This window comes from Pezoporus wallicus, unplaced genomic scaffold (genome assembly GCF_028554395.1).
Source record: "Pezoporus wallicus isolate ANWC-B61680 ecotype Strahan unplaced genomic scaffold, APGP_CSIRO_Pwel_v1 contig_2871, whole genome shotgun sequence".
NCBI lineage: Eukaryota > Metazoa > Chordata > Aves > Psittaciformes > Psittacidae > Pezoporus > Pezoporus wallicus.
The window spans coordinates 356,937-384,099 of NW_026640775.1; the positions used below are offsets into that span (position 1 = coordinate 356,937).

Genomic DNA, 27,163 nt, shown 5'->3' on the forward strand with positions numbered 1-27,163 from the left:
AATACTTTATTACTGTGAGGGTGACTGAGCACTGGCCTAGCTACTCAGAGAGTTTGTTGCTGAGTATCTTCATCCTTGGAGATAGCCAAACACTATCTGGACATGGACCTGGGCTGCTGGTGCAGGGAGCACTGCTTGAGCAGGAGGGCTGAAGCAGATGACCTCCAGAGGTCCCTTCCAACCTCAACCATTCTGTGATTCTGTGGGAGGGAAGAAAGTGGAATGCTTGAGAAGGAACATAGGAAGCACCTGTTAATACGCTGACCCAGGAAAACAGCAGCGTGGTGAACATTTCAACCTAAGGATGGCTGGAGTCTGGGAGACAAGATGTACTTGCCTGTCCGCCAACTAGGGGAGCACAGGCATGCCTAGCCTCTCCCAGGCCTTGCCCATAGCCAGCAATGCTCAGCAGGTTGCTGCTTTACATCATCCAGCCAGCGGTTGCCACAGTAACTGCACTTACAGATGAAGGATGCGAGGCTCCTGGGGTAGTGGAATGATTGGCACCCGCTGGGTGTTGTCTCTATTGCACAGCAGGAAAGGAAGATGTGGTTTTCTGAACGTGAGAAAATAAAACACCCTTCCCTGTGCTACACCGAGCTGGGCTTCCCACCCGCTTCCTACTGCAGCTCCCCTCTCCCCAGCCCTGTGCTCCCTGGCAACTGCACTGGTTCCTTGAAACACTCAACCCAAGAAGTAAAACAAGAAATCAGGCAAGAGGCATCACTTCAGTTTCAACAGCCCCATCAGACCCATCCCAGAGGAAACCAAGGCCTGACCTCCATAAGGATCACAGACCCCTTAAGTGTCAGTGGTTGAAGGGCTTGGATGGAAACTCACTGTCCCTCAGGGACCCTTCTTGTCTAGTTTTCTAATGAGATCTGCTCACACTCACCTTCATTGCATGCAGGATCAATAGTAGCAGAGGGAAGCCACACAAAACCAAACCCTGGCAGACATGATGGATCCCTACAGTGCTGCTCTTATCCCCATTCAAAGCAAGAACAGCCCCATGGGTAAAGACAGCACTTCTACCCCTGATTCCATTGCTGGGGAGTGGAAGCATTTATAGGACACAGGTGCCTGGTGCCGTCAGATACATGAAGAACCAAGGGAAGGCCAGGTGAAGCCTCTTTCCCTTCTGCTCCAAGTACACCTTTGCTTCATAGCAAAGCCCTCAGGGAGAGGTGCGCTGGATGAGAAGTCCCATGCTAACAAGAGGGATCAACACCCCCTCTGCTGAGTTCTGTTTTCAGCAGCAGCCACATGAAAAAGAAAACCTACTTGGCTGGCTCACCATTCGGGATCCAAAGGATGAACTCCAAAATCTCAGAGCCTGAATGGGCTGTAACACTCAGATTCTGGGTTCCTTTCTGTTTCTGGTGTGCCAGCCTGGGAGACCACAGCCTCCAACCTCCTGTCTGCTGGCTGGGAGAGCTGGAAAGAACAGAGCATTCATCCTCAAGCACCTTAGAAAAAAGAGGGAATCTCCTGGGGATGCTCTTGTTGTGCACTGTCTCCTCTGTACACACTCATTTAACCCACTCAGTCTGTCCTGAGCTGTACTGAGCATTCCCATCTGTGGCCACAAGTCACAGTAACAGCGCTCTGAGTTTCAGCCTGATATAAGATCTGAGAGCTCTGAAAAATAAATCAGGGTCTGGGTTTCTCTAGTTCAGCAGCCAGAGTTAGCAGACACATTAGGTCTCAGTCTTGCTCTGGCTGATGATGCAAGTGCTGGTCAGACACTCATTAAGAGAGCACCAGTCCTCTGGTTGTCTAATTGAAGATGGGACAGACAAAAAGGAGAGAAAGTTGCACATGAAGGGACTGATTAAGATAAAGGGCAGTCTTCCAAGAGCTTTTTGGGTCAGTTTTTGTTTTAGAGGGCTGTTTGCTAAGTTACTGGGGAGTGGGGGGGAAGACTCTCAGTAGCTGGAATTGTCCTAGGGCCAGTAAGTCGCATCTAATTCTACCGTGAGCTGACACATCACTAATGTACACCGAGATCAGTTCTTGAGCTCGCAAGCTGATCTCTCAAGACGTGATGCTTGGTCACCATCAACAGTTGTTAAAGGGGTCTGACAGACAAAGGGGAGGATTTGGCTCCCATATGAGGAAGGGAGGCAAAATACGTTCCCAAGCTGTTTTCTCCTTCCTGCCTGGCATCACAGCCAAACCCAGGGAGAGGACACAAAGGATGGCAAGCTACAGCCCAGTAAAGGTCACCTGCAGGGGTACAGCAATACTCATATCTCCTTCTCTCAAAGCTTAGTGTACTTGAGAAGGGCCACAGCAAGACCCGATTTGGACAGTTCTCAGCTTTCTGCAAGCTACATGACAGAGGTGGCACCTCACCCCTGCTCTAGCAGAGCTGGACACCACTGTGCATGGCCACATAGGGTCCTCCTGACTAGCAGTGGGCAGACTTGAGGCACAGCACAAGAACTCACCATTCCCCAGCAAGCAATCACCCATGCTGTGAATTGGGTGGCAAAGATAGCCTCACTCACTGCTCCAATTCGCCTGACCAGACCCCATGTCCTACCCCATAGCCCCACTAGCCACCTCCACCCTCTCCTCCAGTTCCAGACCCCAGTAAGAGACAGCAGCAAACAGCAGCTTGAAGATGCTGTCCAGAAGACATGGTCCAGCTCTCTCTTGCCTACTCAGCAGCACCCCCTTGAGTCTTGCCACATCCTCATTTTCGAGAGCTCAAAGATACCACAAGCGAATACAGGAGATTATTTCCAGCCCACGCTCACACTTTATTATATACAGAGACACAGTGAGTGTAAGAACATCAACATGGGATGTGGACAGTAAGGGAGGCCTAAAGGCACTGCCTCCTGTCTCCTTGGTGCAACCAGTCAGCATACTTTATACAAATAATACAATATTTGAACAATAAATAAGTTTAATAAATAAGATCAAAAAATAAAAAAAAAAGGTAAAAAGACAAAGCAGCAAGGAATGGATGAGGGCTGTGACACACCCACAGCAGTGACAATACCACCACCATCTCACCTGCACACCAGCAGCTGCAGCACAGACCCCCAGCAGCCCTTTTCTCTCACTGTACTACAGCAAAATCCAACTGAGGAGAGAGGGCACTGGGTACAGTCCAATATTTCTGTGCTGTTGTGGTCTAGGAGCCCTCTCTCCTTCAGAAGCCCCTTCAGTAAAGGTGCTTGAAAACAAGGTACAACTGCAGCCCCGCTGTATGCAATCACAGCTTGTCAGTTTGGCACAAAAAAACCTCTCAACTAGTCTCTTCCCTTCCCATAGTCCCTCAGACACTGGCACAGTTATTAACTGAGTTGGGGCAGGGGGACAACGAAGGAAATATCTCTAAAGAACGGGGGAGAGAAGAGATGAGGCAATGCTCCCTTTCACTCATGGGAAGCACAGATGCTCTCATTCATTGCTCCAGCATACTCCTTCCACATGCCCTGGCACTGAAAGAGACCTGGTGGGTGACATCCCTGGGCAGGAGGGGCTTACTACAAGGACCTCAAGGATGCAGCTCAGAAGTTAAAGAGTTATGACCAAAGGGACAGCAGTAAAAGGCCGCCACTGGTTACCTAAGAGAAAATAAGACAATAAGACACCCAGTCCCTAACTCCTGCAGGGGGTGAGGCCGCACATACACACTGATGTGACCCCCACGTTGGAGCTCAAGGCCTCCAGCTCTCTCCCAGAGACACTGGCAGCTGGCATATAAGGGAGAGGAAGCGTCATGGACAGCTCTCAGCAGAAAGAAGACAACTTGAACCCTGGTCCCTCCTGCCAACCCCCCCCCATTTTGCCCCCAGAGAAGGGCACTGGAATGTGAAGAAACCAGGAATTGAGGAAATAGGGCAGTGAGAGAGAAATGGGAACAGTTGGAGATCTGGGATGCAGAACCTGACCCGTCTGCCCCCACATATACAGACTGCTACTCATCCAGACCTGGTATCAAGTCTGCAATGCTGTCCACATAGTAATTGGGCACCATATCCTTGGCAGCGGCGCTGTCACTGGCCATGTAGGCCTGCGCCTCTTCCAGGCGGGAGACACCTGTCAGGGTGAGGATGGTGGAGAGGCCGCAGTTCTTGCCAAAGAGGATATCTGTCTCCAGACGGTCTCCCACCATGAGGGTGCGGGACGGGTCGACGCCGAAACGCTCCACGATGCAATCAAACATGTACGTGTTCGGTTTCCCCACCACTAGTGCCTTGCGGCCTGAAGCCGTTTCCACCGCGGCTGTGAGGCTGCCAGTCCCTGGAGAGAAGAGGGAGGAGAAAAAGACGTAGCCACGGGCTACTCGGCTGCGGGAAGCTCAGCACTGAGGGTCCCACAAGCGGACTGGGATGCTGACAGGGATGGATGTGAGCATCCTGATGCTCAGGGAACCTCCTCGCCCGTGCCTGGGACGGTGAACCCCAACCCAGACCAACCCCGCCCCCCCCGGGGCAGCAAGGGAGGGAGAGGGGCCCGCGGGCTCACCGGGGGTGCGCTGCCCGTCGCTGAGCGGGTGCCAGGGGTCGGGGTCGGTGGCCACCAGGAGGCACTGCGGGTCGCGCAGGTAGCCGCAGGCCTGCGCCAGCTTGGCGAAGGTGAACTGGTCGTCGTAGCCCACCAGCACGGCCCGCACCGGCTCGGCGGACGCCGCCTCGCCCTCTCCCGCCAGGCGCAGGCCGGCGTCGCGCACCTCGCCGCGCAACCCTTCTCCGCCCAGCACGAAGACGCGGCCGCCCGAGTCCCCGCTCCCCACGCCGCCGCCGAGGAGGCGCTGGCGGAGGAAGAGAGCGGAGCAGAGCGCAGAGCTGAAGACGTGCTCGGCGCGGACGCCGCGGAAGCCGAGGCGGCTGAAGCGCCGCTCCAGCTCGGCCACGGAGCGGCGGCTGTTGTTGCTGACGAAGAGGGCGGCCTTGCCGCTGTGCCGCAGCCGCTCCAGCAGTTCCGGGGCGCCGGGCACGGCGCGCTCGCCCGCCCACAGCACGCCGTCGCAGTCGAAGAGTAGCCCCTGCGCCGGGCCCAGCACCTCCCGCAGCCCCCCTCCCGTCTGCAGCTTGCGGGTGCACAGCCTCCAGCACCTCGCAGGGCTGAGCCCTGTTCATACCTGCCTGTGACTTGTGACACCGGCTTCCTAAATAACCTCGTTGCAAAATACACATTTTTCTGTGTGTTCCTGAGGCAACACGTTTTATGGCACAGTGGGGCAGAAGGGGCTGTAATGAGTGCTGTGTACCTGCAGAAGAACTTGCCCACGCCAGCCCCAGAAATGCCTCCCTGCCATCCATCTCCTGTTCTCCCAGGTCCCCATGGAGACCTGAACGGGACCCTGGGTCCCTCAGCAATGGCTGGGCCCAGCAGGGACATGGTGGTGCAGCAAAGGAGGCTGTGGAGACGGGAGAGTAAGGGGAGGCGGGCGATAGGCAAGATGGAGGAGCTGGAGAGGCATGCCATCCCTCAGGCCACCCTGGTGTTTTCACAGTGCGTGCTGGGCCCAGGGGCGCACTGCACCCCATCCCACTCACTGCTCAGATGGGCGATGTGGCCAGCGGGCTCCCAGCCTCAGGCAGTGGCTGCCCCTCATCCACGGTTCCGGGGGCACAGTCCGTGGTAATCACTGCATCGGCCTCACTGGCCGGGGACCTGGGGGACGGCGATGGGGCATCGTGGCTGTGACGGTGTGCTGGCTGTGGCGGGAGCGGTGGTGGGACGCTGGGGGCTCGGCTGAGCGCCCCGGCCATCCGTCGCGGCAGGGCTTTGGGGCTGGCTGCATGCTTGGGGGCTGCCAGGGCAGGGGCTGTGCTGCGGGGCTGGGCCACAGGTGGTGGAGCCATCATGGGTCGGGCTGGAGCCGGGCGCTTGCCTGGAAAGAAAGCTGAGGTGGGATGGGGTATTCTCTGCTGGGGTCTCTCTCTGGGGCAGGGGGGGCTGTGGTGTCAGATGTGGGTTGCAGAGGGACAAACTGCCCCTTGCCCATCCCCATACTGGAGACCCAACAGCTTTTGAGGGCTTTTTCCATCCTCTTTTCTTCACAAGAGGCTATGAGCTTTGACCTCTCTTACATGGGACACTGGAGGACTTACCATGCCCATCCCACAGTCCCACCTTGTCTGGGGCTGGAGCACACAGTGAGAGGCTGGACCCTGACCGTGATCCCAGCCAGATGCCCTTACTCTCCTTCGGTGGCAGTGACATCCCCAGCACCCTCTCATGCGGGATGAAGGCAAAGCAGAGGAGGTGGCATTGCAGGGTGTCATTTCCCAAGCACTGTGCCAGCAGGGGCACCCTAACCTTTGCGCGCAGTGTCGTCAGTCAACGTTGGAGCTGGTGGCCCTGCAGCTTCAGGAGATGGACTGGTTACTGCTGGGGATGACCTGGGCTCAAGATCCCTCGAGGTGCTGCACAGAGAATGGGGTAAGTCAGGCTTTGGCTAGGCACGGGGAGCCTGGTGTGGGGTGGGATGAGGGAGGACATGGGGAGAGCTGGGAGAGCCCCCAGCTCCCACCAGACTTACACCTCTCCATCCAGGAGAGTGGGGGTGCTGGCTGGAGGGACATCAAGGGTCAGCTCTTCCACTGGGGTGGTGTCGCTAAATCTGCTGTTTGCAGGTGGCATGAACATGCCTGAGACATTGAAATCTACCTCTGGGTGTACAGAAAGGAGGAGATGCCATGAGGAGAGGCTTACTGCCCAGAGCTTCCCCCGATGACCCCATGGCAGGGGACTGGTGCAGCCACCCCTGCTTCCCTCCCCCTGGGGAAGGAGAAATGTCCCCTTTTCTTCCTCCTCCCTTCACCCTGGGCTGTCACCCCCCAGGTGAGGCCCTGGCCCTACCTCCAGGGAAGAGGGTATCTGCGTGCTGGATGAGGGCTTCAACCACACTGACCACCTGGATGGAGGAGACCGAGGCCAAGTCCAGTTGCACTGGGTCTCTGAGAGACAAAGGTGGGAGGAGGCATCAGAAAATGTATCTTGGGCCATTAACCCTTCTGGTGTTCATTCCTGAGGGGTGTGGGAGGGCAGTAGGTGGGCCATGTTCCCTGTCCTGGAATCCCTGGAATTGGTGTTGGAGGCCATCCATGTCATAGGTTCTCCAGGTCTCAGCCACTCCCTATGCTACTTTGCAGAGTGGCCAAGAGGACATGTGCTTGGTGAAGGGATGTGCCAGTCATGGACCGTGGGGACAAGGGACAGTATTTGAGGATGGAGGTGCTTTAGACCAGCCTGAAGGCTGCTGGATCAGCCTTTCCCATGGTATTTGCTCTCCAGGCACCCCAGCTGGGGCTGGGGCACTGCCTCCCACCCTCCACGCAAGGTCTTACCCTGTGCTCTGCTGTGACCACAGCAGGTTGGGGCCCAGCACAATGGCGATATTGCTGGGGGTCATTTTGTTCACCTCCTGGTGTTCAGCCAGCTTAGCTAAGAACTTGATCAGATACCTGTGGGTAAAAGGAGGTCAGGCGGGCGGTATGTGTGGGTTTGGGGAAGGAAGAGCTGCCCCAGTGGTTGCTGAAGGAGCCCTGTCCTCACAAAACACCTCAGGTTGTTGTAGCTCTCATGGGGCAGGTGACTGCAGGTGTCCCGCAGGCTCTGTATGCGGCTCTCATCGTCCTTTAAGCTGCAAGAGAGAAGGAGGAGTGGGGAGCTCAGCCTGCTCCCTATGGCAGAGAGGGACAGCGTGCAAGGGAAGACGGTCAGTGTTAGCCACCCTGTGTGAGCCGTGGCCCTGGGGTTGGGGATGCCCTGCTGCCGCCTTTACTGGGCAGCTAAGCAGGCATCCAGAGAGGACAAAATCACACCCCAAAGGCTCAGAGGGTTTCATATGATACAAATGCAGCTTCTGGGTGGGCCCAGGGGTGAGCACCCTATTTCACTGTGACTATGGGGCTCATTGGCATGGAGCTGATCCCTTCAGAAAGATACTCTCCCCTTTTCCACGGCTTTTTGCCGTGTTCCCTTCACCACCCCTTCCATCGCAAAAGCAAGAGGCCAAACTGGGCACTAGCCATGGGGCTCACACTGTTGAGGTCAAGTGGGTCTTCACACAATATACTGTTTCTACAATATAAAAGGTTGCAGCCTTTCTCCTTCCGCTGATTTGTTTTTTATTGCTGTTCCCCAAGATTTTGGGCTATTCGGATTTCTGCTGAGCATGGGACAGACCAGGTGCTGTGTCTCTCCCTACATGGCAAACAAGGCCAAGCAGCCCTGCTCTGAGTGCTAGGAGGGATGGAGGGGGGTGAGTTGGGTTTATTTGACCCCTGCCAGGCTTTTCTGCCCCAAAGCCTGCACCTACCTGGCCACTTGGAGCCACTCGTCATAGAGCTCAAAGGTCATCAAAGGCTGGGGCAGCTCCCGCAGGTAGGACTTCAGTGCACCTGAGAGAGGAGGAGGAGCAATGGGGGTGATGGTGCTGGGGGACAGCAGGGACTGCCCGGTCATGTCCCCCTATGCTGCATCACCGGCACCCACCGGCCACGGCGTGGGGGTCTGAGTAAAACTCTTCCAGCGCATTGGAGCCACTGGCCAGGCTGCTCTTCAGCTTCCTCAGCACTGAGGCACCAGCTGCCAGCCGGAAGAGTCCCTGGAGATGAGGTGAAGAGGGAAGGGATGTGGGGGGACTGCATTCGGGGAAGGAGGGAGGGTGGTGGGAGGTCAGGAGTGCTGCCTACCTCCTCCCTCATGCCAGAGGCCAGCAGCATCATGACACAGGCTTCGATGGGCAGTGCGATCTCCCGGCCCAAGCTTTTGAGGTGTGTCTCTAGGGGCACACCGTAGTACCCCACCACTGGGGTGTCTGCAGTGAAGGAGGGCTCTGGAAGAGAGAGGTCAATGTCAGGAGGGATGGTGGCCTCTGGGGTCATCTGGCATCCAGCCACAGTGACATCTCGCTCTGACCAAGAGCAGAGGCAGCATCCCCATGGTGTGGGTCCCAACCCACCAACCCGACGTAGGAGGCAGCAGCAGGCACAGTGAGGGAAAACCTGGCTTTCCCAGCCTCACAAGGCACATTTGCATCCCCCTAGGCTCAGCTGCAGTCCTCCCTGGGCTGCATGGAGAGCCATTGGGTACCTGTCTGGCTGTGGCTTTCCTTCAGCTCTGCCAGAGCCGAATCCAGAGATCCGAGGGACTGCCGGTGATACTGAGCTTGGATTTCCAGCAGCTGCCAGACATGGGACAGGCAAACAGTGCTTCTTTTGGCATCAGCCTCTCTCAGAGAGACCCCCCCAGCAGGAATTGTGCCCACATACAGACAGGGCAAAGGGGAAGCTGCAAGGGGAACCCCCTTGTGGTCATTGGACCATGTCTGTAGTGGTGGGTAGAGGGCAAATTGGAGAGGGAGGGTCATCAGGACAAGTAGTTGGTGCTAGTGATGGCATTAACCTGCAGTGCATGGAGCAAGGATAACTTTAGGCATTTGCTGGTGCCTCTTGCACCTCTTGCTGGTGTCCCTTGTCCTAAGCGGAGGGCTTAGTGTAGATGGGGACAAGGCATGGCTCAGACATACTCCAAGAGACATTCACATGCTGAGGATGAGTGTGAGAGAGGACTTACTTTGATGAAGTAGCTGGCATAGCTGTCCTCTTTGGTGGAGAAGTGGTACAGGTCAGCCATGTACTCATCCTGGGAGGGGAGACAAGAGAGAAGAGCAATCTTCCACCTGAGGAAGAGGGGACACCTTCACAAAACCCTCTCATCCAGGCTGTGAGTTCTCCACAGAGGGTTTCCGGGTGCAGTGGGGAGGCAGGCTGGGACCGTGGGGGCATTTCTCCTTGCCTTCATTGCTTGCATTTCTATAGTGGCAGTGACCTCTCCTGCAATGAGGGTGCTCACACAAGTGTCTCAGGACAAGAGGTGCCTGCACCTCCAGCTCTAATGAGCCCATGGCTCTGCCAGGCAAGGCACTGGGCTTTTCAGAGAAACATGGAGTAAGTTGATGTGGAGGTCCCCGGCCACTCAGCACAGATCCCAGCTCAGCTGGTTCCTAGCCCAAGGGGACACCATAAGCTCTCTGCTGTAGCCCCTGGAGCTTCCTCTCTGCAGAAGCTTGTGCTTTGAACCCTTAATTCCTCTTCTTCCCTGAGCTTGGGGCATTCCCCTGTTTCTGCTCCTTGAGGGACTGGTTTGCTTGTGGAGGGCAGGACATACTGGCTGGCGGCATCTATCTCAGTATAGGGTCACTTTGGAGGGAATCCGTGAAGGGGAACAAGTCTGCAGCCCTGGAGGTGCCCCACGAGGGAGAGCAAGCAAGGTCTCACCTTGCACTGCTCCACCTTCTTCTTCACCTCCTCCTCCTCCTCCTTCAAGATCTCCAGTTTGTTGGCAGCAGAAGATGCCCCTGGGCCAGCACCAGTGCCAGCACTGTTACCGGAGCTCTTGGCAGCTTGGTTCAGCCTTTGGAGTGGGAGAGAAGAGTCACACCTACAGCATCAGTGCCAGGGACATGGGGTGGGATGGGTGTGCAGAAGGGGTATGGGGATCATGAGGAGGACAGCAAGTCCAGGTACTGCCCTGCAGTGCTTTCCCTAGGCCAGTACCTCTCATTTCCCTCACCCAGAAGATGGTGCTGCACAAATGGGTGTGACCTGGTTAGGTTGGGGGGCATTCAGCAAGGCTGACTGAAACACCCAGGGCCTGCAGGACCCTTCCCAAGCCTCATTCCTGAGATGAGCCATCATGACTCATGATGTGGAAATGACCCATGGCTGTGCTGCTCTTCCAGAGAAACCTGGCATGGCACTTGGAAATTCGTTTCCCAGAGCGTTGTCTCTCATCCTGGGTGCCTGGATGCCCTAGCCCCCTGGCCACAGTGTGCCCCATACCGGCTCTTGATTGTGTTCCAGTCAGAAATCAGCTTCTGGAGGGTCTTCTTGCGCTTCAGGATAATAGGAAGCTCCTCCTGGGGAGAGAGGGCCCAGAGTGAGTGGGGAAGGCTTGGGGATGTGGGAAGGGGTGATGGGATGGGAGAACGGAGCCAGGAGGGCATCCAGGCCTACCTCACTGAGCCTGTTGAGTGGCTGCAGCACATTGCGCTCCAGGGTGATCTCAAACTCAGCCAGGATTTTGGCCAGTGAGCTTTCTATACAGCAGCCCATCTCCAGGGCTTTCCTGCATAGGAAAGACTGTGGGCTGGAACCGTGACACTCTCTGACTCAACACCCCTCTCCATACCAGTACTTCTGTGGGACCCTGAGCCAGCCCCCGGCTGAAGGTGCTGTCTGTCCCCTCTTCCACTCCAGTGCCAGTATTTTCTCTGAGGACAGGGTTTGACAGCTCAGCTTGGCCATGGGAGCCCCTGAATCAAAACAGTGGCACTGACAGTATGTTTTGGGGTCACACCTGGCACTTTCTCCCATTGGCACTTACCCAAGGCTGGACTCTGTGTCCAGTTCCTTGAAGCTCTCAGCCATCGTCATGGATAGAGCCATCAAGGGCAGCTTCTTCTGCACAGAGACAAAGTTTTGGGAAAGGGATGGTGACCTGGCATGTGGCAGCTCCCTCCCCATGAAGCATGCCACCATGGCATGACAGCAAGTGGCCGAACCCTTCACTGGATGCTCACATCTTCCCCTGGCCCACCCATCCCCACTGGCCCTGGGGCCTGAGGAGGGGCCCTTTGGATGTTCCTTCATCCAAAGCCAGGATCCAGTTAGCTGAACAATGCATCAAAGCTTTATAGTTGGTTAGAAAACCTCCAGCCTTCTCTCAAATAGACCCATGTAGAAAACTGTGACACTGATGGAGGCCCTCACCAAGCACAGCCCACTCCGCCATGGCTTCAAATGTACGAAGCGGTTTCATCGTCAAGAATAATTAAGCCAAGCTGGGGCTTGTCAGGTTGCCAAGAAAAGTGGAGCTCACGGAATCACGGGAGAGCTAAGGAAAGTGTGGGCTGAGGTGGAGGATGCTACTCACCACTCGCTTGTCCATCTCGGAGCCGCACTGCCCTTGCAGGCAGGCTTGCAGCCTCTTGGACACGCTGTGAGCTGCTCTCTTGGCTGGCTCAATCCTCTGCTCGATCTGAGGGCAGAAAGGTGGGAATGGGGAGGCTCTTTTGCCAACCGTGGGCTGGGCTTCCCAACGCCATCTCTTCCCCAACACCCAGCTCTGGCGTGAGTGGCCCACACAGCATCCTGCTGCAGCGCAGATCATCCCTGGTCCAGCAAAAAGGGAGGACAGCTCCTGGTCGGGATTCATCCCTCTGTGAGTGGCCGGAGAAGCCCTTTCCCATAGCAGGAGCCTGCTGTGGTCCTGGAGCTGCTCTCCAGCACATGGGCAGATCCCAGCCCCACGACTTGGACGTGCTGGCAGGACAAACCGCAGGCAGGAGCGGGGCAGGTCCCACACCCATGCACAAGCAGGCACACGCCTGCCGGCCCTGCCGCACCTCACCTGCAGCAGATCTGTTGGCAGCAGCTCCGTCGCTTCTTGGGCTCTGCCGGGGAAGCAGAAAGAGCCATCAGCAGATGGGGTGACCTTCTTCCGTCACTCTTTGGGAGCAGGAGATACTGGCTATGGCCTGGACCATCTTACACAAGGCTATGGGTGGAATGAACCCAGGGGGATGGAGCCGGAACAGGGCAAGGCAGCCAACCTTCCTGGCTGGTGGACACCCATCAGACACAGCTTCCACGTCAGAGCACCATAGTCAAAATGTCCAGATGGAGACAGGGGTAGTGGGGCCATGGTGGGGGTGGGATGTTTGATGGTAAAGTCTTCTACCCCTGACCACTCCCCTGAAGCCAAATCCAGGGCAGTGCTCTAGAGCCTGCACATGTATTTGATGACCAAGCTGTGGCCTGAGACCAACACAAGCCCCTCCAGAAACGCCTACATGAAACTGGCTTTCTGCTTGGTTTTGCAGCAGGTATCAGGAGGTGAAATTTCTGGTTTGCAGCAAATTCTGCTCAAAACCAGATTCACATCCCACCAGCTGCCATCACCACCAAACCTCCCTGTAGAGGAAACCTCACTTCACGGCCTGCTGCCATTGCCGTGCCCCAGGAAGCCTGTTTGCTTTCGCTCTGCTGCTGTTTTCCCCAGTTCACGTTTCTCTCTTTTTACCACCCGATGGGGGACGAGGCTGTGGAGCTGCAGGAAACGGGGGTGGCTTGGTTAAAGGCAAGCAAAATCACGTGAGACCGCAGCCTGCAAAGAAGAGGCTCTGCGGCAGGTGAAGAACTTGCTTTAGGACAGGATAGGCTGCTTGAGACCTGCCTGGCACTAGTGAAACGGAGGTGCATCTAACATGGAGATGAGACACCTTGAGCGAGGAGGGATGGGAAAGGGGATCATGGTCCCCTATGGGAAATGAAAGAAGAGCAAGAGGCCACCAGGATGTAGAAGCTGCTTCCCTGTGGCTGGTCTGCTGGGCTGGCTGAAGGACCAGTGCAGTGGTGCAGGGGACATGGTTGGTCCCGCTCAGCCTCCCAGCGCTGGGGAGCCTGTGGAGATGGCTGTAGGAAAGGAGCAGTGAGGGGGCTGGGAAGGGAGGGCCCAGCCCTGTAATTTCAGTTCTGGGTTTTGCAAGGGGAGAGCTTTGGAAAGGCAAAGAGAAAAATAAGGAAGAGGCAGAGGTAGGATGGGGCCAGAGGGATTTGTGTGAAGCTGTAAGATCCCCGGCCCTCTCCTCAAAGGGCATGCCAGGAAGCCCATGCTGCCAGGCTTGCTAGAACTGTGCAGAGCATTCAGTGCCTGTGAGGATTCAGCAGGGAAGGCAGGTCCCAGTTCCTAACACCCTCCTGGTCACTACACAGCCAAGGGAATTTTGCTAGAAGGTCCTTCCCTGTTGCCCTCACATCCTGAGGAAGCCAAGCTTGGGAAAGGCCTCTTTCCAGGTGGACGTAGCATCTGGTAGTAGCTGGTCTTGGGGATCCTATCACTGTTGAGCAGCACCAGTGCAGCCTTCCCATTGTCCTGCGAGCACCAGGAAGCCACAGCTCCTCAGCTTATGCTGAAGATGCTCTAAACCCAGGGTCATTCCCTCTTCCCCTTTTCCCTGGCCATGGAAGATCAGTCCAGCCCCAGTGCAAGCCCTCCAGGACCCACATCCCGCTCCCTCCCATCCCCTCCATAGCAGGTAGTGCAGAAGTCCTTACCGGCCGGTGATGTTGGGATGGGACAGCTGCTGCCGCATCCAATTGATCTGCTTTTTCATCATCTTGAGTGCTGGGAGGGAACCGCAAGAGCTGCTCCACTTGTCTGTACCCACTCAGCACCCTTTGGCAATGCTTGGCATCAGACGCTGGTGGCCCCTCAGCTCCCCAGAGCTGTTCTCCCCTTGCTTTTCCCTGAGGACCTCTCCTTCCCCTGTTCCCCCTTTCTGTTTGTCTGGCTGGCCCCCTCCCTCATCCCTCCCAGGGGACGCCCTGCCTTCTTTCTCTTCCCCTCCCTTGGACTCCCTTCTCTGGCTCCCTCTCTTCTGAGCTTCCTTCCTCTCCGTCTGCCCTTGCGCTGCAGAGCAGGTAAGAGCAGCTCAGGGCTCCTGCTCCACTCTGTGTTCCTGTCACCACCCCGCAAGTATAAATAACTTCAGCCCAGCCTTAAAGGGGAAATATTACAGCAAACACATAACAAGGCAGGACAAGCACATGTGCTGCCAAGCCCAAGCAAGGGCCCACGCTCTGTTTCTTGCTCTGTCTCAACTCGGCTGCTGTTTTTCCCCCTCTTGCCTTGCCCACCACTAGCTCATGTCCATGCCGGCTAGCTGTGCAGCACACACGGAGTTTCTTTCTGATGTACATCCTGCCCTGCCTGGTCACCCAAACTCTGCTCCGTGCTCATGGGTACAACTCCACTCTCTTCCCTCTGCCACATATCCCTCTTGTCGTAGCAAATGCAGGAGGTCGAGCAGCAAAGCCACTCCTGCAGCCCCTTCTGTGCCCCCCACCCCACTTCCCATCACCAGCGCTCTCTAGAACAACAGAGCTGCTGCCCTGTGCCCTGGGGAGGCCCCTTCCTCCCTGTTCTCCCACTGCTGGCAGAGCTCCTCGGGGCTGAGCACAGCACAGCAGCACCCGCATGCAGTCACACAGGAACCACAAACTCCCCGTTCCCAGGCTCGGGTGCTGCCCGCTCGCTGCAGAGCTGCTCCAGTGCTCAGCCTCTCTGTGTTTGTGTCGAAGCATCCCCTTCACACCAGCACCACCTCCTTTGCTCCTGGCGCTGAGAGATGTAAACCTTGCCTTGCTTCTGGCTACCTGCAGCTGGGGCTTTCCTCCATCTGCAGTTTGCTCTCGGCTGCATTAACTTCGGCAAAGGAACGAGCACGAGCACAGGCAGGAAGTGGTCAGCTTGTGGGCAGAGACAAGCAGCAAAGGAAGAAGAGGCGGAAGGGACATTCCACCTGTGCCCCCAGGCCTCAAGGGCTACAGTTAGGGGGGTGCTGGACTCTGCTCTGTAGTGGAGGGCAAAGGCTCCAGTGAGGGCATAGCAAAGCAGTGCAGGCAGCTGGGATGGAGCAAGGAAGCCCTGCCTGAAACGCCAGGTTGCTCTAAACCTGTGGCTCAAGTATGTCTGATACCCCAGCCATGAGCCCTGGGGGTGCTCCCAGCAGGCAGTGTAGTTACTGAAGGGCATCAAGTCTAAGGGGTTCAAAGCATCTCTTCCAGAGGCTAAAAAGCCCCCCCCAAGACCCTTGTCAGAGCAGATCTCTCTCTTCCCCCCCTGCACTAAAACTGCCCTGGGCAAGAGGAGGAAGAGCTGCTACAAGCAGTGGTGAAGCTACAGTCGTGTGGGGCACAGGAGTGAGGGCAAGCCCTGCTCCTTACGTGATGCAGGGCACTGACCCTTGCCCACAGCCTCTCCCTAGGGAGAGAGGGAAGCAGGCAGCACACAGCTTCCAACCTCTCAAAAAGGAATTGAGAGCAGCTGGGGGACTTCCACCAACTTCTCTCCCTGGTCATGGGAGTGGGGAAACCATGGTGGCAAGGCCCCAGGTGACTGGGGGATGACTTAGATGATTGCAGGGGCAGGATGAGCTGGAAATGATGCCTTGTGGGGTGGAAGTCAGGGAAGGGGAGGGGAAAAGGCATTCCTTCAGTCAAAAGGCAGGGACAGGATCAGGAAAGAACTATTTATTTCCCATAAATACAGCAGACTGTTCGCGCCGGGCGTTTTGTTTTCAATGTTTGTTTTCTTCCATTTACAGAATTTTGCACTGAAAATATATACATGTCTGTTCAACCAAACAAGATCTGCAAAGAAAAACCCCATACAAAACCCTAAAAAGAGACCAGAATGGGAAGTAAGACACAGCAGAACCCCAGCATAAAGACCTTGCTTCCCCCTCTCCTCTACCACTCGCTGCACCCAGCTCCAACACCTCACCTTTGCTGCCTCCCAAGCCATGAGCACGAGGCACTCCACTCACCTCCATCTTGCCCAGGCCTCCTTCTACCTCTGGCAAGCCTATTGCAGGGCGCAGCTTGTTCCTACTTTTCAAGATCAGGCCCTCTTAAAACCAGTTAAGGGATGGGAAGCGGCTCCTGCAGTCACAAGTCCCATGGGGACATGTCACCCGCCGGTCCCCTCCGTGCCTGCAGATCCCCCCTCTAGTGTCACAGTGATCAGGCGGCTGTGTGGGCCCCCTCCCCGCGCAGGGAGCCAGGCAAAGGTGCACAAGGCACAGCTGAACCCCCCCCCCCCCAGAGCAGAGCCTAGTGGTGGCCCCTGGTGATGGGTGGCCCTCCAGCCTCTCCATGACTCCCAGTCCATCACCCACCCCACTGCGAGGAGACACTGAGAAAGCTCCCCTGCCCCACCAAGCCCTCCAGCCCAGCCAGGAGGGAGGAAGATTGTGCTGTTTCCTCTCTGTCTGGCAGGAGGCTGCAGGGAGACTCACCCCCACTTCTCCCAGCACACCGCCCTTGGGGGTGGCATGCAGGACAAAGTCCCCAAAGCTCGCTGTGGCAGATAAAGCACATGGGGACTGTGTGGTCTTCCTTGCTATGGGGACTCAGTGCCTAGGTGAAGAGGATGGGAAGGCACAGAACAAGCCCTGCCCAGCCCCTGGGGTCCCACCTCCCAGTAACAGTTCCATATTCAGCTGGAAGGACGGAGATATGGGGAGATGACTCCTCCTGACCCCCTCAAAGCAAGGACAGCTGCCTGCTTGGAGAGTGCTGGAGACATGAAGTCTCCATCCAGCCTCGCTCCACAGCAGCTCCAGTGGGATCCCATCAGACAGGGTACCACCAGGGCCCAGTTCCAAAGAGGGGGCAAGGGGGACAAGCACCACACAGCACGAAGCAGCTGAAGGGCTGGGAAGCGCAGAGGGGACAGACAAGGAAAAGGATCTTCCTTTGCTAGGCCTTGCCCCAGGCTGAGGCTGTTAAAGCTCCCCTTCCTTGTTCCCCACTGCCCCTAGAGGGGGAAAGCAGGATTAGAACAGAAGCTGGACAGACTGGGGAGGGAGTGTCGCCTTCGGAAGAGCAGGGAAGGCAACTGCTCACACACACGAGGCTCTCCACGTCTGGTGGGGTGAACATCTCCCGGTGTCTTTGCTTTCCTCCTCGAGGCACGCTCCCTCTGGCCCTCGCCCGGCCATCTGGCGAATAGAGCGTGAGCAGCAGTCCCCCACCCACCCTCCCCATCTCCTCGGGCTACTCCAGCCCCTGAGGGCTGGCTTCCCAAGGACTCTGCAGTGTAGTGCCTGCAACGTGCAGCCCTAGAGGTTTCCCCAGGACTCCGGTGGGGGAAACTGGTCCACATCCCCCATTTCATTGTAGGTTTGCTCTCCCATAGTGAAGATCAGCTTGTACCGTAGCCTCACTTTCTCCTGTAGATGGGGGAGAAAGAATAAAGTCAGAAGAGGGTTAAAGAAAGGCATGAGGCACAAACCCTGCAGGTCTCTTGGAAGCCAAGGAGACCAAACAGGGATGGGGTAGGAAGGTTTTGCTCAGGAAGCAAGAGCAGCCCCTGCTCATGCCCCAGCAACAGTGCTGTTACCTTCTGTGGGTTAGCAAGCAGCAGGACTTGTGTGATGGCACTGGGGTGGACAATGGGGTTGAATGCCGGGAGCTCCGTGCCTGAGGGAGGCTGCAGCTTCACCTTCATCACCTATGGAGAGAGGAGCAGCCCACATTCCCAAAAGGGACATGGCAGCCAGAGGCCGTGCTCCTGTATTTGGAGAGCCTCCACAGTTTAGTCAAAGAGTATTGTGCTGGCTCCTGCTAATCTGAAAGCAGCACAACTCATTCTCAGCCCCACAGAGCTCCCTCCACCCAGCCCGCCCTTCCTGCAGAAGCAGAATCGCACTTTGGTGAGGTCTGGGGACCTCAGCCCCATCAGCTGCCTTACCTTGGGGACAGCAGACTGAAAGACAATGTTGCGGATGGGCTGTGGGGCTGTGCTAAGCATAGAAATCACCACCACAAGCACATCGGGCCTCTCAGGCAGAGCATCCTTAGCAAAGTGGAAGAGGACACGGAAGCCGTGCTGATCATAAACCGTCACAGGAAGGATGCTGCCTGTGGGAAAGGGAGGGACAGGCAGCAGTCAGCAAGAGGGAATTGGTCCTGCAGCAACCTCTGCCCATCACCCAGACTCCCTACAAGTGACAGAGACACTACTCCCCCTCAACCTCCACAAAATCCAACCAGCAAGAAGTTTCCTCACACTCTTCCCTTCCAAGTGCACATGGTTTGTTCCCCCCAAGCTTGCTCCCTTCTTCCTCCCTGGCTCACTGGGTTTGATTGACTCCAGAGGCACAGTGATGTTGGCCAATGAGATCTCCTGGGGCAGCGTGGTGGCAGGAGGCTGTGGTGGGACTGCAGAACTTCCAACTGGTGTGATAGCAGCTTTTGGGAGTGCAGCAGGGGCAGGCAGCTCCGAGGCCAGGGGCAGCGTGGGATTAGGGGAAACACTCTGGAGCATGGGCAGAGTGCTGGGACTGTGGGCTGTGGTGCCAGAGCTGCTCCTGTTCTGGAGATCCCTCAGGGTGAGCCGGGGGGGTGGCTGCTGCTTCTCCCTGTAGGGAGAGAGAGAGCAAGGAGTGGAACAGGGCACTGAAGTGGCACCTTAAGCACCCCAGAAATGGACACGATGAGAGATCACACTACCCCTGCTTACCATCGCATTTGCTGAGACTCTGGAGGCAAAGACTGTTGCAGCAGAGTCTTGCCCAGGAGGTCCAGGTCATCCAGGCCACTGGTGGAAGGAGAAGGTTTGGGGGAGGATGAGCCAGCATCTGCTTTGACTGGTGGTGCTGCTGTGATAGGGGTGATGTTGAGCTCATTGCTATCTGATGACTGTAAAAAAGAGTGCACAGGAGACCCCCCCAAGCAGGGTTGCACATCAGCACCAACCAACAGATGTGGGACATTTCCCTACCTACTCCCTCTGTTGCTTTCCCCACCCCCCTGCCCCCACCTTCTGCCCTGGCTCCCGGCATGTTACCTGGAAGCTGTTCCAGCCACTGCTGTCACCAGCCTGGGCAGGATGAGGTGCTGGGTCATTCAGGCCTGCCAGGGATAAAAGCAAACATGATGCTTAGCTACCAAGTGGTTTAAGAGCATTAAATGTGGCCTGAGTAAGACACAGAAGCAGCAGGGCAGAGCCACCAATCTGGTCTCCATCTCTGGCTCCTATCTTTGCATGGGGGAGAGTCAGGAGGGTGACAGTGTTTTTTCTGCCCGGGGATCCTCAGTTACAATCCAATTCTCACTTCAGTTGACAGCGAAGTGAATACCACTGTGCTGACAAGCCCAACTGACCACATTGTCTACTCCATGCTGTTGTACTCAAACCACCTGTCTTTGGAAACATATACTTGGCTGGGAAAAGAAGGACTCTAGAGCCTCCTAGGACTGGCACATCACAAGAATTCCGTGTGAATAGTTCTGGAAGTCCCATGCATCTGAGTTCAGCTGCAAGGAGTAAACACGAGGAGCTGGGGGGGGATCCACCCTTGTGATCCCATCTGGGGATGGCCATTGCATCACTCTTGATTTACCTGCCAGGTCAGTTCTCCCAGAGCAAATCAGGGCACATCCTGCAGGCTCTGACTAGGCAGGAAAGACCATCGGACTGAAATTCAGAATCATAGCAGGGTCTTTCCCTCCTTCTCCTTCATACTAAGGACACTTCTTGGGTCTTTCATTATTCATCTCTCCCAGAACTCTCCCTTATTCATGTTCCTGCCACAAGGAAAACCATCCATGCAGACTGTCCAGAGTCAAGGAGAGAATAAAAGAGCTTTTGCTCTAGATTTCTCACCTAAAGACATGAGTTCATCATCCAGCAAGGAGACAGAGCCACCTTGGTCAGGCATGGGGACTGCTGAGCCACCTGATAGGGTGGGCAAGGCTGGGTAGGAAGGGCCTGTTGCTGGGAGATCCAGGCCTGACAGATCCAGCAGAGCTGAGGTGCTGCCTGCAAAGAAGGAACAAGCTGAGAGACAGAAACCTTCTCCAGTGTGCTATCCTTCCTCACCCCTGGGAGAGGAAACTCTCCTTCTGCTCTCCCTTTCAATTCCCTCACTTTGTGCATCAGTCATCTCTACAAGCCATTTCCTCATCTCACCAGCCCCACTCAGACCTCCTGCAGGTTTCACCTTTTCACTTCTCTCAATCGTCTCTTACACTGCAGGAAACCAGTAGTAGGGTTCCTCTGCTTAACCTTCCTGTCCCCGTTCCCCAAGTCTCCTCACCTCGAATGGAACCGGCCACTGTCTCCCCATTGATCTCTTCTCCCCGTACAAGCTGCTTATAGAGATTGATCACCTGTGTCAGATTGTCATTGGCTTGCAGGATCTCCGCTGAAATTGAATAGGTGGGAAGTTTGAAAGTTGTGATGAAACAAGAGTGCCTTTTATACTCCAGCTCTGTCTATTCCTTCAAAACAAGGCCTGAGGAACTGATACAGCGCACTGCAGACAGCATTTTCACAGTTGTTGCTGCACAGGGTATACTGACACAGCAGGACATGCTACAGTGAAGTGGAGAAAGCCTGTTACACTGCCAATTGCTGCCATGTCCTCATGATTAGTGCCAAGCCACAGACTTAACCTACAGCAAGCAGACATTCCAAACAGACTGGCAGCTGCCAAGGACAGGCTCCCTGAAAGAAGATGGAGGGAGAGGGGGACAGAACAAGAAGGGCCAGATATGCTTACCCAGAGCTTCATCATTGTCTTCTGTGTCACTGGCGAGCCGGAAAAGCATGGGCCTCATGCGCTCGCAGCGCTGATACAGCTCCTGAGGGGAGAGACAAAGGGATTCTGAGATGAGAAGCAGGATACTCATTTGGGGGTGCAAAACGGGCAGGAGGAACTTCAGCAGATAAGGGTCACCTCAGCCCAGGGAGAATGCTGGGATGGCCTTTCCTCACCTTCATTAAGTCCTCATTGCTTTCTGTTGTCTCCCCCTTGCTGTAGCTTGTCACCATCTCTGTCAGTAGTTTCACGTTGTTGTTCACCTCCTCAATGGCATTCACCCTCTTGGAGATCTTCTCCATGCGCTTCTGGTCCTAGAGGGGAAGCACATAGGGAATAATGTCCTTGCTCTTGTCTGCAACTTAGAATGGAAGACGGCTGGCCCCGCAAACACACCAACTCCCTGGACTAAGGCACAGCAACACTACCCTCAAAACAGCTCCTGCTCCAGATCATCTCTGGGCCAGCACTTGCCAAACAAGAATGGAATTACCACAGAACTAGGGCTGCAGTGGAGCTTGGGACACAGAAGGTGCCCAGAGCCGTTCCTCCAAGTAGCCAAAGGATGGCAAAAAAAAAAAAAAGAAAAATCACACACAAAAAAAAAAAAAAATCACATAAGGACTCTTTAGCAGCTGCTGCTGCTGCGAGATTTGGGGCAGAAGCTCTGTACACCTGCATAAGGACAGAGCTACTGCTCCCTTGGTGTCAATCATTGCCATGCAGACCACGAGTCCCCAGCTCCCGTTTTCCCCAGCCGCACCTCCTGAACCATCTCCTTGATGAGCTTGTTGGCAGCCCGGAGATCCTCAGGATGGGAACTTTTCAGGAGACGAGCCAGGATCTGCAAACAGAGAAGACACTACTGAGCCCAAGCTGAGAAGTGGCAGCCAGGGGCACTCTTGAAACACTAAAGCCAGTTACCCCTGCCCTAAACCTGTATATGACAGAGGGAGCTGACACTGCCCGCCCTTTGCAAGCCCAGCCACAAGAGCTTGTGGGTTGTTAGAGACCAGAGAGAGAAGTAGTACAACTGCACTTCCTTTTCCCATTGTGGCTGTGGTCTTTCCCTGAAGATCCCCTGCATTTAAAGCCTGCTCCTGGCTCCTGCCTGCCCATCATGCACCATGGAAACCCTGGAGCACAGGAGCACTAGTACTGAAGAAGAGAGAAAGCCTGCACATGTGATGCCAGTTTGCTGCAGGGCACACCTCTGCTGCAGAACTACACCCAGAGGAGGACAATACTTACTTAAATGTATCAGCACTGATAGTGCAGAGGCTTGTCTGAGGGGTGACAAAATTCTGATGGAAACACTGTAGAATGGGTCAAGGAGGGGCTAAGTAGTTGGGCAATAAGAAGACTGCAATGCTGGGGTTGGGGAAGAGATAACAGCAACAGCATCTGGGGCTGGGATTTAAACCTCCTGACCAGATAGCTCAGAAGCCTGGAGAGCACACAGCAGCAAACCTCCCAGAACCTGCTTGGCTAACATCAGTACTTCACCCTTTGCACCATCTTGCTGCTACGTGCTCCAAAGGTCAAACTGAGCCAACATGCCCCACCTCTGGCTGTTTCCTTTGTCATGATTTTGGAGTGGGCCCTCAGCATTCCTGTGATGTGTTTTCCGAAGGACAGCATGTGGAAGAGGGGCTCTGACTCTTTCTGGATCTCCACCTCAGTGGACAGAAGATGCTGGGGCAAGGAAGATGATGCCTGCTCACATTCTCCTTGTACAGAGCCCTTACCTTGGATTTCTCTTCATCATCAAAGATGATGTTCTTGGGCCGAGGGGGAGGAGGTGGAAAAGGAGCATCATCAGGCAGCTTTGGGTCGCACTTCACAATCCCTGCAGTAGACACCAATGGAGAGAGGTCAGGAGGACTCACCCACTGGGGGATGGCACTGCCACTTAGGCCTTTTCTTCCCTAATAGCCCACCAAACCCAGCTGGGACTCAGGGTGTGTAGGTTTGCTCCTACTACCCATGATCCAAGACTGTGTTTTCATGGAAGAACTGCCCTCTACTTCCCACAAATATCCTCTTAGAAAAAGCCAGCATCAACTGCAAAAGCAGTCACAGCCCTTCAGCCTCTGACTTTCCCAGTGCCCCACCCTTGTAAGAGCAAGCTATGTCCCCTCTGACCCATCAAGCAACAAAGACCACCAGCAACTCCCTCTGCAAAGCTAGGAGCCTCAAGGCACCTGCCTCTGGTGCTGAGCCAGACTGAGGGATGTGCTGGGTGTAGGCACAGGAAAGGGAGAGTGGTTTAGATTCTGTCCAAACCATCCTTCCACCTTCCCCTTCCAGACTGTGCCTCTCACCTTGTTTCTTGAGCATCTGGTAGGCTTCTGAGATCTTCACCTCGTGAGGCAGCCCCAATGTCCAGCTGTACATCAGCTCCAGGATCTTTGACTTCACTTTTTCTGATGTCCGGCTGCCAAGATACTAGAGGAAGAGAGAAGACGTGGCTTGAAGCTGATCTGAGCCGTTGCAAGCCTGGTCTGTTCCTCTCCTCCCCTCCCCCAAAAGTGAGACCGTTCCCAACGGCACAAGGAGGAGGAAAGAGGAAGCAAGCAGGAAAGCTCACGAGACCCTTGCAACATGTCCTGTGCTGTGCTTGGTTTCCTCCACAGGAAACACAGAGGTGGAAACCCCTCAGTGACATGCAGGGACAAGTGGGAAGACTCAGGCAAGTCTCTGTCACCTTGTGAAGGAAAGGATATCGCTAACAGAGGCTGCTCAGCAAGGGAGTGCTTTGGGAATGAGAAAACAGCAGGGCTGGGAAGGGAAGGACTGTGGGTAATGGTCCCTGGAGCAGGGCCCAGCCTCACTCTCCAGCACAACTGTGTGGCACCTTTTAGAACCTGGTGAGCCCCAGATGACCAGCACCCAGTTGTGAGATGTCCAAACATTACAGCTCTCCCCTTGCCATGCACTCATCCTTCACGATTCTCCCATGGGTCTCCTGGAGGCACTGGTGCTACAAACACTGCATATGTCACCTGGGGCCAGTGGCTTAAGGTAGAGAACATTCTCCAGGGTGCCTAACAAGAGGACTTTAGGATGCTGCTGTCACTGTCCCTGGCTATTCATCATCACAAGCTGTGACTGACAGATGAAGGTCTTCCTTAGTCATATTTAGTCTGTGTTCCCTTAACTCTACATTTGCTGGTCTTAACTGTCTTGACTGAATAGGAGAGCATGCACAGCTTGTTCTGCTGCAGGAACAGCAGCATCAGCACCTCTCTGACTTGAGCCTTCAGATGGACTTGCCAGAGCACCACTGACCAGGCCTGGGCTTGCCCTCTGACAGTGTCTCAACCAGACTGGGACACCCCAGAGACATGGTCACAATGTCAAAGCTGGGGGACGTTCCTGAGCACAAACAGAGCCCACAGGGAAGGCAACTCCAGGCACGCACATAAACCCAGTAGTCTCACAAGCACTGGTTGCATCATGTCTGGCTGGCCTTCAGCTTCCTGCATCAAGAATCTGCATGGAGCAAAAGGCTGAAAGCTCACCTTCACATCAGAAAATTCACCAGGAACAAGGACTAAACTTCCTACTAGCAGTGCCCTGTTTCCCCCTCATCTCAATGGGTGTCTGACTTTTCTGCTCAGACACTACTTCTTCCCACAGCCCTCCTGCCACCAGGCTCCAGTCCCCTCCATCCAGCACAATGCTCTGAGACCCACCTTGGGTGACACCACTTTGATGAGCTCATTGAGGAAGCGGAACTTGCCCACCTCATCGTGGAAACGTTTGCCACAGCTCTTCATGCAGGACTCCAGCACCTGGGGAGAGGGGCCAGGTGAGCCTCAGCATGGGGCCTGCAGCAGCTTCAGAAGCCAGACCCCCCCTGTGCCAGGCACCGGGGCTGTGGCTATCCTCACAGCAGAGGACATCCCCTTTCCCTCCCAGGTGGCCAGGCACCCTCCCAAAGGGAAGCAAGAAGAGTTTCCTCCTTGGGGTCAGTGTCTGCAGAGGTGGCTCAATAACCCATGGAAGGCTCTGTTAGAGAGCTCACAAACACTGGTGAGGTTTCACACTGTGGATCCATAAAACAATTAAGAGTCAATCATTTAGGTTGGAAAAGATCATAGGGTCCAACTATTAATACTGCCAAATCCACCACAAGAAAAAAAAATAAGCTATCAACTCCAACAGGCTCTGATCCTTCCTAGGAACAAGACGTTTCCTACCAGTCATCTCTCCAGTCTTGTAGAACCATCTTCTCCCTTCTCCCACCCAAGGGGCCAGGTGCTACAGGGTTTTCTCAGAGAGAATTCAAAGCTCCTGGTGTCCCTCCAGCCAAACTGGAGCAGCCCCACATGCTGGCCCTCCATCCAGTTCTACCAGCCTGCAGATGCCCTTACCGTGAGGGCCTGGATAGCTTCCCATTCCTGCGGAGACTGGATCTTGTGGGCAAGAAGTCTGGTAGCAAGCGGAGGACTGGACGGAGTGAAGGGAAAAAAAGACTAGCTGGTTACTGATGGAAAGCCTGGCGCCTGTGTTATTATCTGTGAATCCAGGGTTGAAAAGCATGTTGCAAGTTTAAGGCATCAAGACATCTCAAAACCCTGTGGGAAACTTCTGTCAGAGGACCAGGACCCACCCCCACTTTGGGGCGCTCTGTGCCTATTCAGCTCTCAGAACAGCCACACTGAATTTTACCAGGTGGATTCACAACCCAGGCCTGTGACCTAGAGCACACTGTGGAAAGGACACAGCACTTACCCCTCTAGCTCCTTATTGAGTTGCTCACAGAAAGCATCGATACCATCCCAGTCCAGGTCCTTGTTCAGGGGGTTTGTTGCTTTGTCTAAGGGTGGGAGAAGGGGATGGTGAGCAAGATCTCCCCGTGGGGAAGTGAGGGTCAATACTGCCCCCGCTCCCTCCAAGACACCTCAATACCCGCGGCCCCAACACCCCTGTCTGCCCCAGGCCGTCCCCTCTACACAGCACCAGGCCCGCCCTGACACACCGCTAGCTGCGACCCCACCGTGAGCGCCGCCTTTCCCTCACACCCCGGTGCCCCCCCTTCGCCAACCACCGCTCCCGGGCTGGGCCGGGCCGGGCCGCGCCGTATCAAAGGGAGCGAGAGGTCTGCTCGCAGCCGCACTCACTGATGCGCGCCTCCAGCGTCTCGGGCTCCATGTTGGAGGGCCCCGGCCACCCTCCCGCCGGCTCCTCAGCGGGGCCCGTGCGCCCGCCCACCGCGGCGCCGCGGGGCCATCGGGAGCGCACCCAACGCTGTACAGCGGCGACGCCGCGGCCTCACCATAGAGCGCCGGAAGTGGGGCAGGGCGCCCCCTGAATGGCAGGGGTTTAAGGTGAGCCTTTCAGTGCAAACCATCCCCAGGCCAGCCCTAAGCGCGACACTTAATACCTCTTGTTTTTTCCATGCTCCAGTGGTCTTGGAACAGAGCGTCTGAGCGCCTTCTCCCTGTGATGTGTTATTGCTTTTGTTGTTTGCTTTTCTTCTTAACACTGGTGAAAGGTGCCGATTCAAATACGTTTGGGAAGCACAGCCCTCCTGCTTACAGAGTCCTCGGTGCATCATGTGGGCATCGGTGCTCCAGAGCTTGCCCTGCCGGAGCCTCCGCGATGAGAGCACGATAAGAGTGTGATACAGCCTATTCAGCTTTAAAGCATCTAATCCGGAAAATAGACGTCTGAGTCAGAGCTGTCCTGTGTGGAGTTACTCATTTACAGAGCTAATCCCGCAGATGACAGCCGAGGGAGCTGCCCTGAGGTCACGCCTAATGTCTTTTCCGTATGGATAGCCATTGTTTGGAGGTGGATTTTTTGGCCATTAAGAAGTACTTTCTGGCTCTTGACTGTAGTTCTTTTTTTAGCTGTTGCTGATTTGCATCACAAAGCCTTTTTTAAGTGCTTTCCTTAGAAAATGGTCACATCCTTCCCTCTGCTGTGCTCAGGCACGTTTTACATGGGTTGTTTTATGAGTCAGCTTTGCCTGTCACTACTACCTCTTTGATTTTCCTGAGA

General features: G+C 55.5%; 3 protein-coding genes across 4 annotated transcripts; all 3 read right to left on the reverse strand.

Annotated features, from left to right (window-relative positions):
- Positions 1–2,744: 2,744 nt before the first annotated feature.
- PDXP (pyridoxal phosphatase) lies at positions 2,745–5,285 on the reverse strand. Its single transcript, XM_057420479.1, has 3 exons — positions 5,250–5,285; positions 4,489–5,053; positions 2,745–4,263 (listed from the first exon to the last, which is right to left on the reverse strand). Exons 1-3 carry the CDS (start codon positions 5,283–5,285, stop codon positions 3,938–3,940), a joined length of 927 nt encoding a protein of 308 aa, XP_057276462.1. The 3' UTR covers positions 2,745–3,937.
- Positions 5,286–5,525: 240 nt separating this feature from the next.
- Positions 5,526–15,256, reverse strand: SH3BP1 (SH3 domain binding protein 1). 2 transcript variants are annotated; one of them, XM_057420697.1, is made up of 19 exons: positions 15,198–15,256; positions 14,097–14,166; positions 12,391–12,433; positions 11,914–12,018; positions 11,365–11,441; positions 10,995–11,106; positions 10,821–10,897; positions 10,257–10,392; positions 9,553–9,621; positions 9,070–9,160; positions 8,670–8,812; positions 8,470–8,581; positions 8,294–8,375; positions 7,535–7,615; positions 7,320–7,436; positions 6,832–6,929; positions 6,512–6,641; positions 6,289–6,395; positions 5,526–5,860 (listed from the first exon to the last, which is right to left on the reverse strand). In XM_057420697.1, exons 1-19 carry the CDS (start codon positions 15,241–15,243, stop codon positions 5,526–5,528), a joined length of 2,031 nt encoding a protein of 676 aa, XP_057276680.1. In that variant the 5' UTR covers positions 15,244–15,256. The 2 variants fall into 2 exon arrangements, with proteins under 2 accessions (XP_057276680.1, XP_057276682.1); XM_057420699.1 differs by lacking the exon at positions 15,198–15,256 and having other exon boundaries at positions 14,097–14,704.
- Positions 15,257–16,058: 802 nt separating this feature from the next.
- GGA1 (golgi associated, gamma adaptin ear containing, ARF binding protein 1) lies at positions 16,059–26,464 on the reverse strand. The gene is made up of 17 exons (XM_057420700.1): positions 26,281–26,464; positions 25,892–25,976; positions 25,531–25,606; positions 24,850–24,948; positions 23,476–23,599; positions 22,900–23,000; positions 21,915–21,995; positions 21,328–21,465; positions 21,113–21,194; positions 20,648–20,755; positions 20,215–20,370; positions 19,396–19,460; positions 19,069–19,247; positions 18,684–18,967; positions 18,298–18,467; positions 17,947–18,057; positions 16,059–17,776 (listed from the first exon to the last, which is right to left on the reverse strand). Exons 1-17 carry the CDS (start codon positions 26,309–26,311, stop codon positions 17,666–17,668), a joined length of 2,001 nt encoding a protein of 666 aa, XP_057276683.1. The 5' UTR covers positions 26,312–26,464; the 3' UTR covers positions 16,059–17,665.
- Positions 26,465–27,163: the final 699 nt, after the last annotated feature.

Coding starts and splice junctions, on each gene's coding strand:
- GGA1 (XM_057420700.1), bottom strand. CDS start 26,311: ATGGAGCCCGAGACGCTGGAGGCGCGCATCA. Junction 18,968..19,068: donor GAGTCTCAGCAAATGCGATG/GTAAGCAGGGGT, acceptor CTCTCCCTACAG/GGAGAAGCAGCAGCCACCCC. Junction 18,468..18,683: donor TCTGGAGTCAATCAAACCCA/GTGAGCCAGGGA, acceptor CCTTTCCCACAG/GCAGCATCCTTCCTGTGACG.
- PDXP (XM_057420479.1), bottom strand. CDS start 5,285: ATGGATGGCAGGGAGGCATTTCTGGGGCTGGCGTGG. Junction 5,054..5,249: donor CATTTCTGGGGCTGGCGTGG/GCAAGTTCTTCT, acceptor TGCACCCGCAAG/CTGCAGACGGGAGGGGGGCT. Junction 4,264..4,488: donor CGACGGGCAGCGCACCCCCG/GTGAGCCCGCGG, acceptor TCTTCTCTCCAG/GGACTGGCAGCCTCACAGCC.
- SH3BP1 (XM_057420697.1), bottom strand. CDS start 15,243: ATGCAGCCGAGAGCAAACTGCAGATGGAGGAAAGCCCCAGCTGCAG. Junction 12,019..12,390: donor TGCCAACAGATCTGCTGCAG/GTGAGGTGCGGC, acceptor TTCTGCCCTCAG/ATCGAGCAGAGGATTGAGCC. Junction 8,582..8,669: donor CCTCTGGCATGAGGGAGGAG/GTAGGCAGCACT, acceptor CCTCATCTCCAG/GGACTCTTCCGGCTGGCAGC.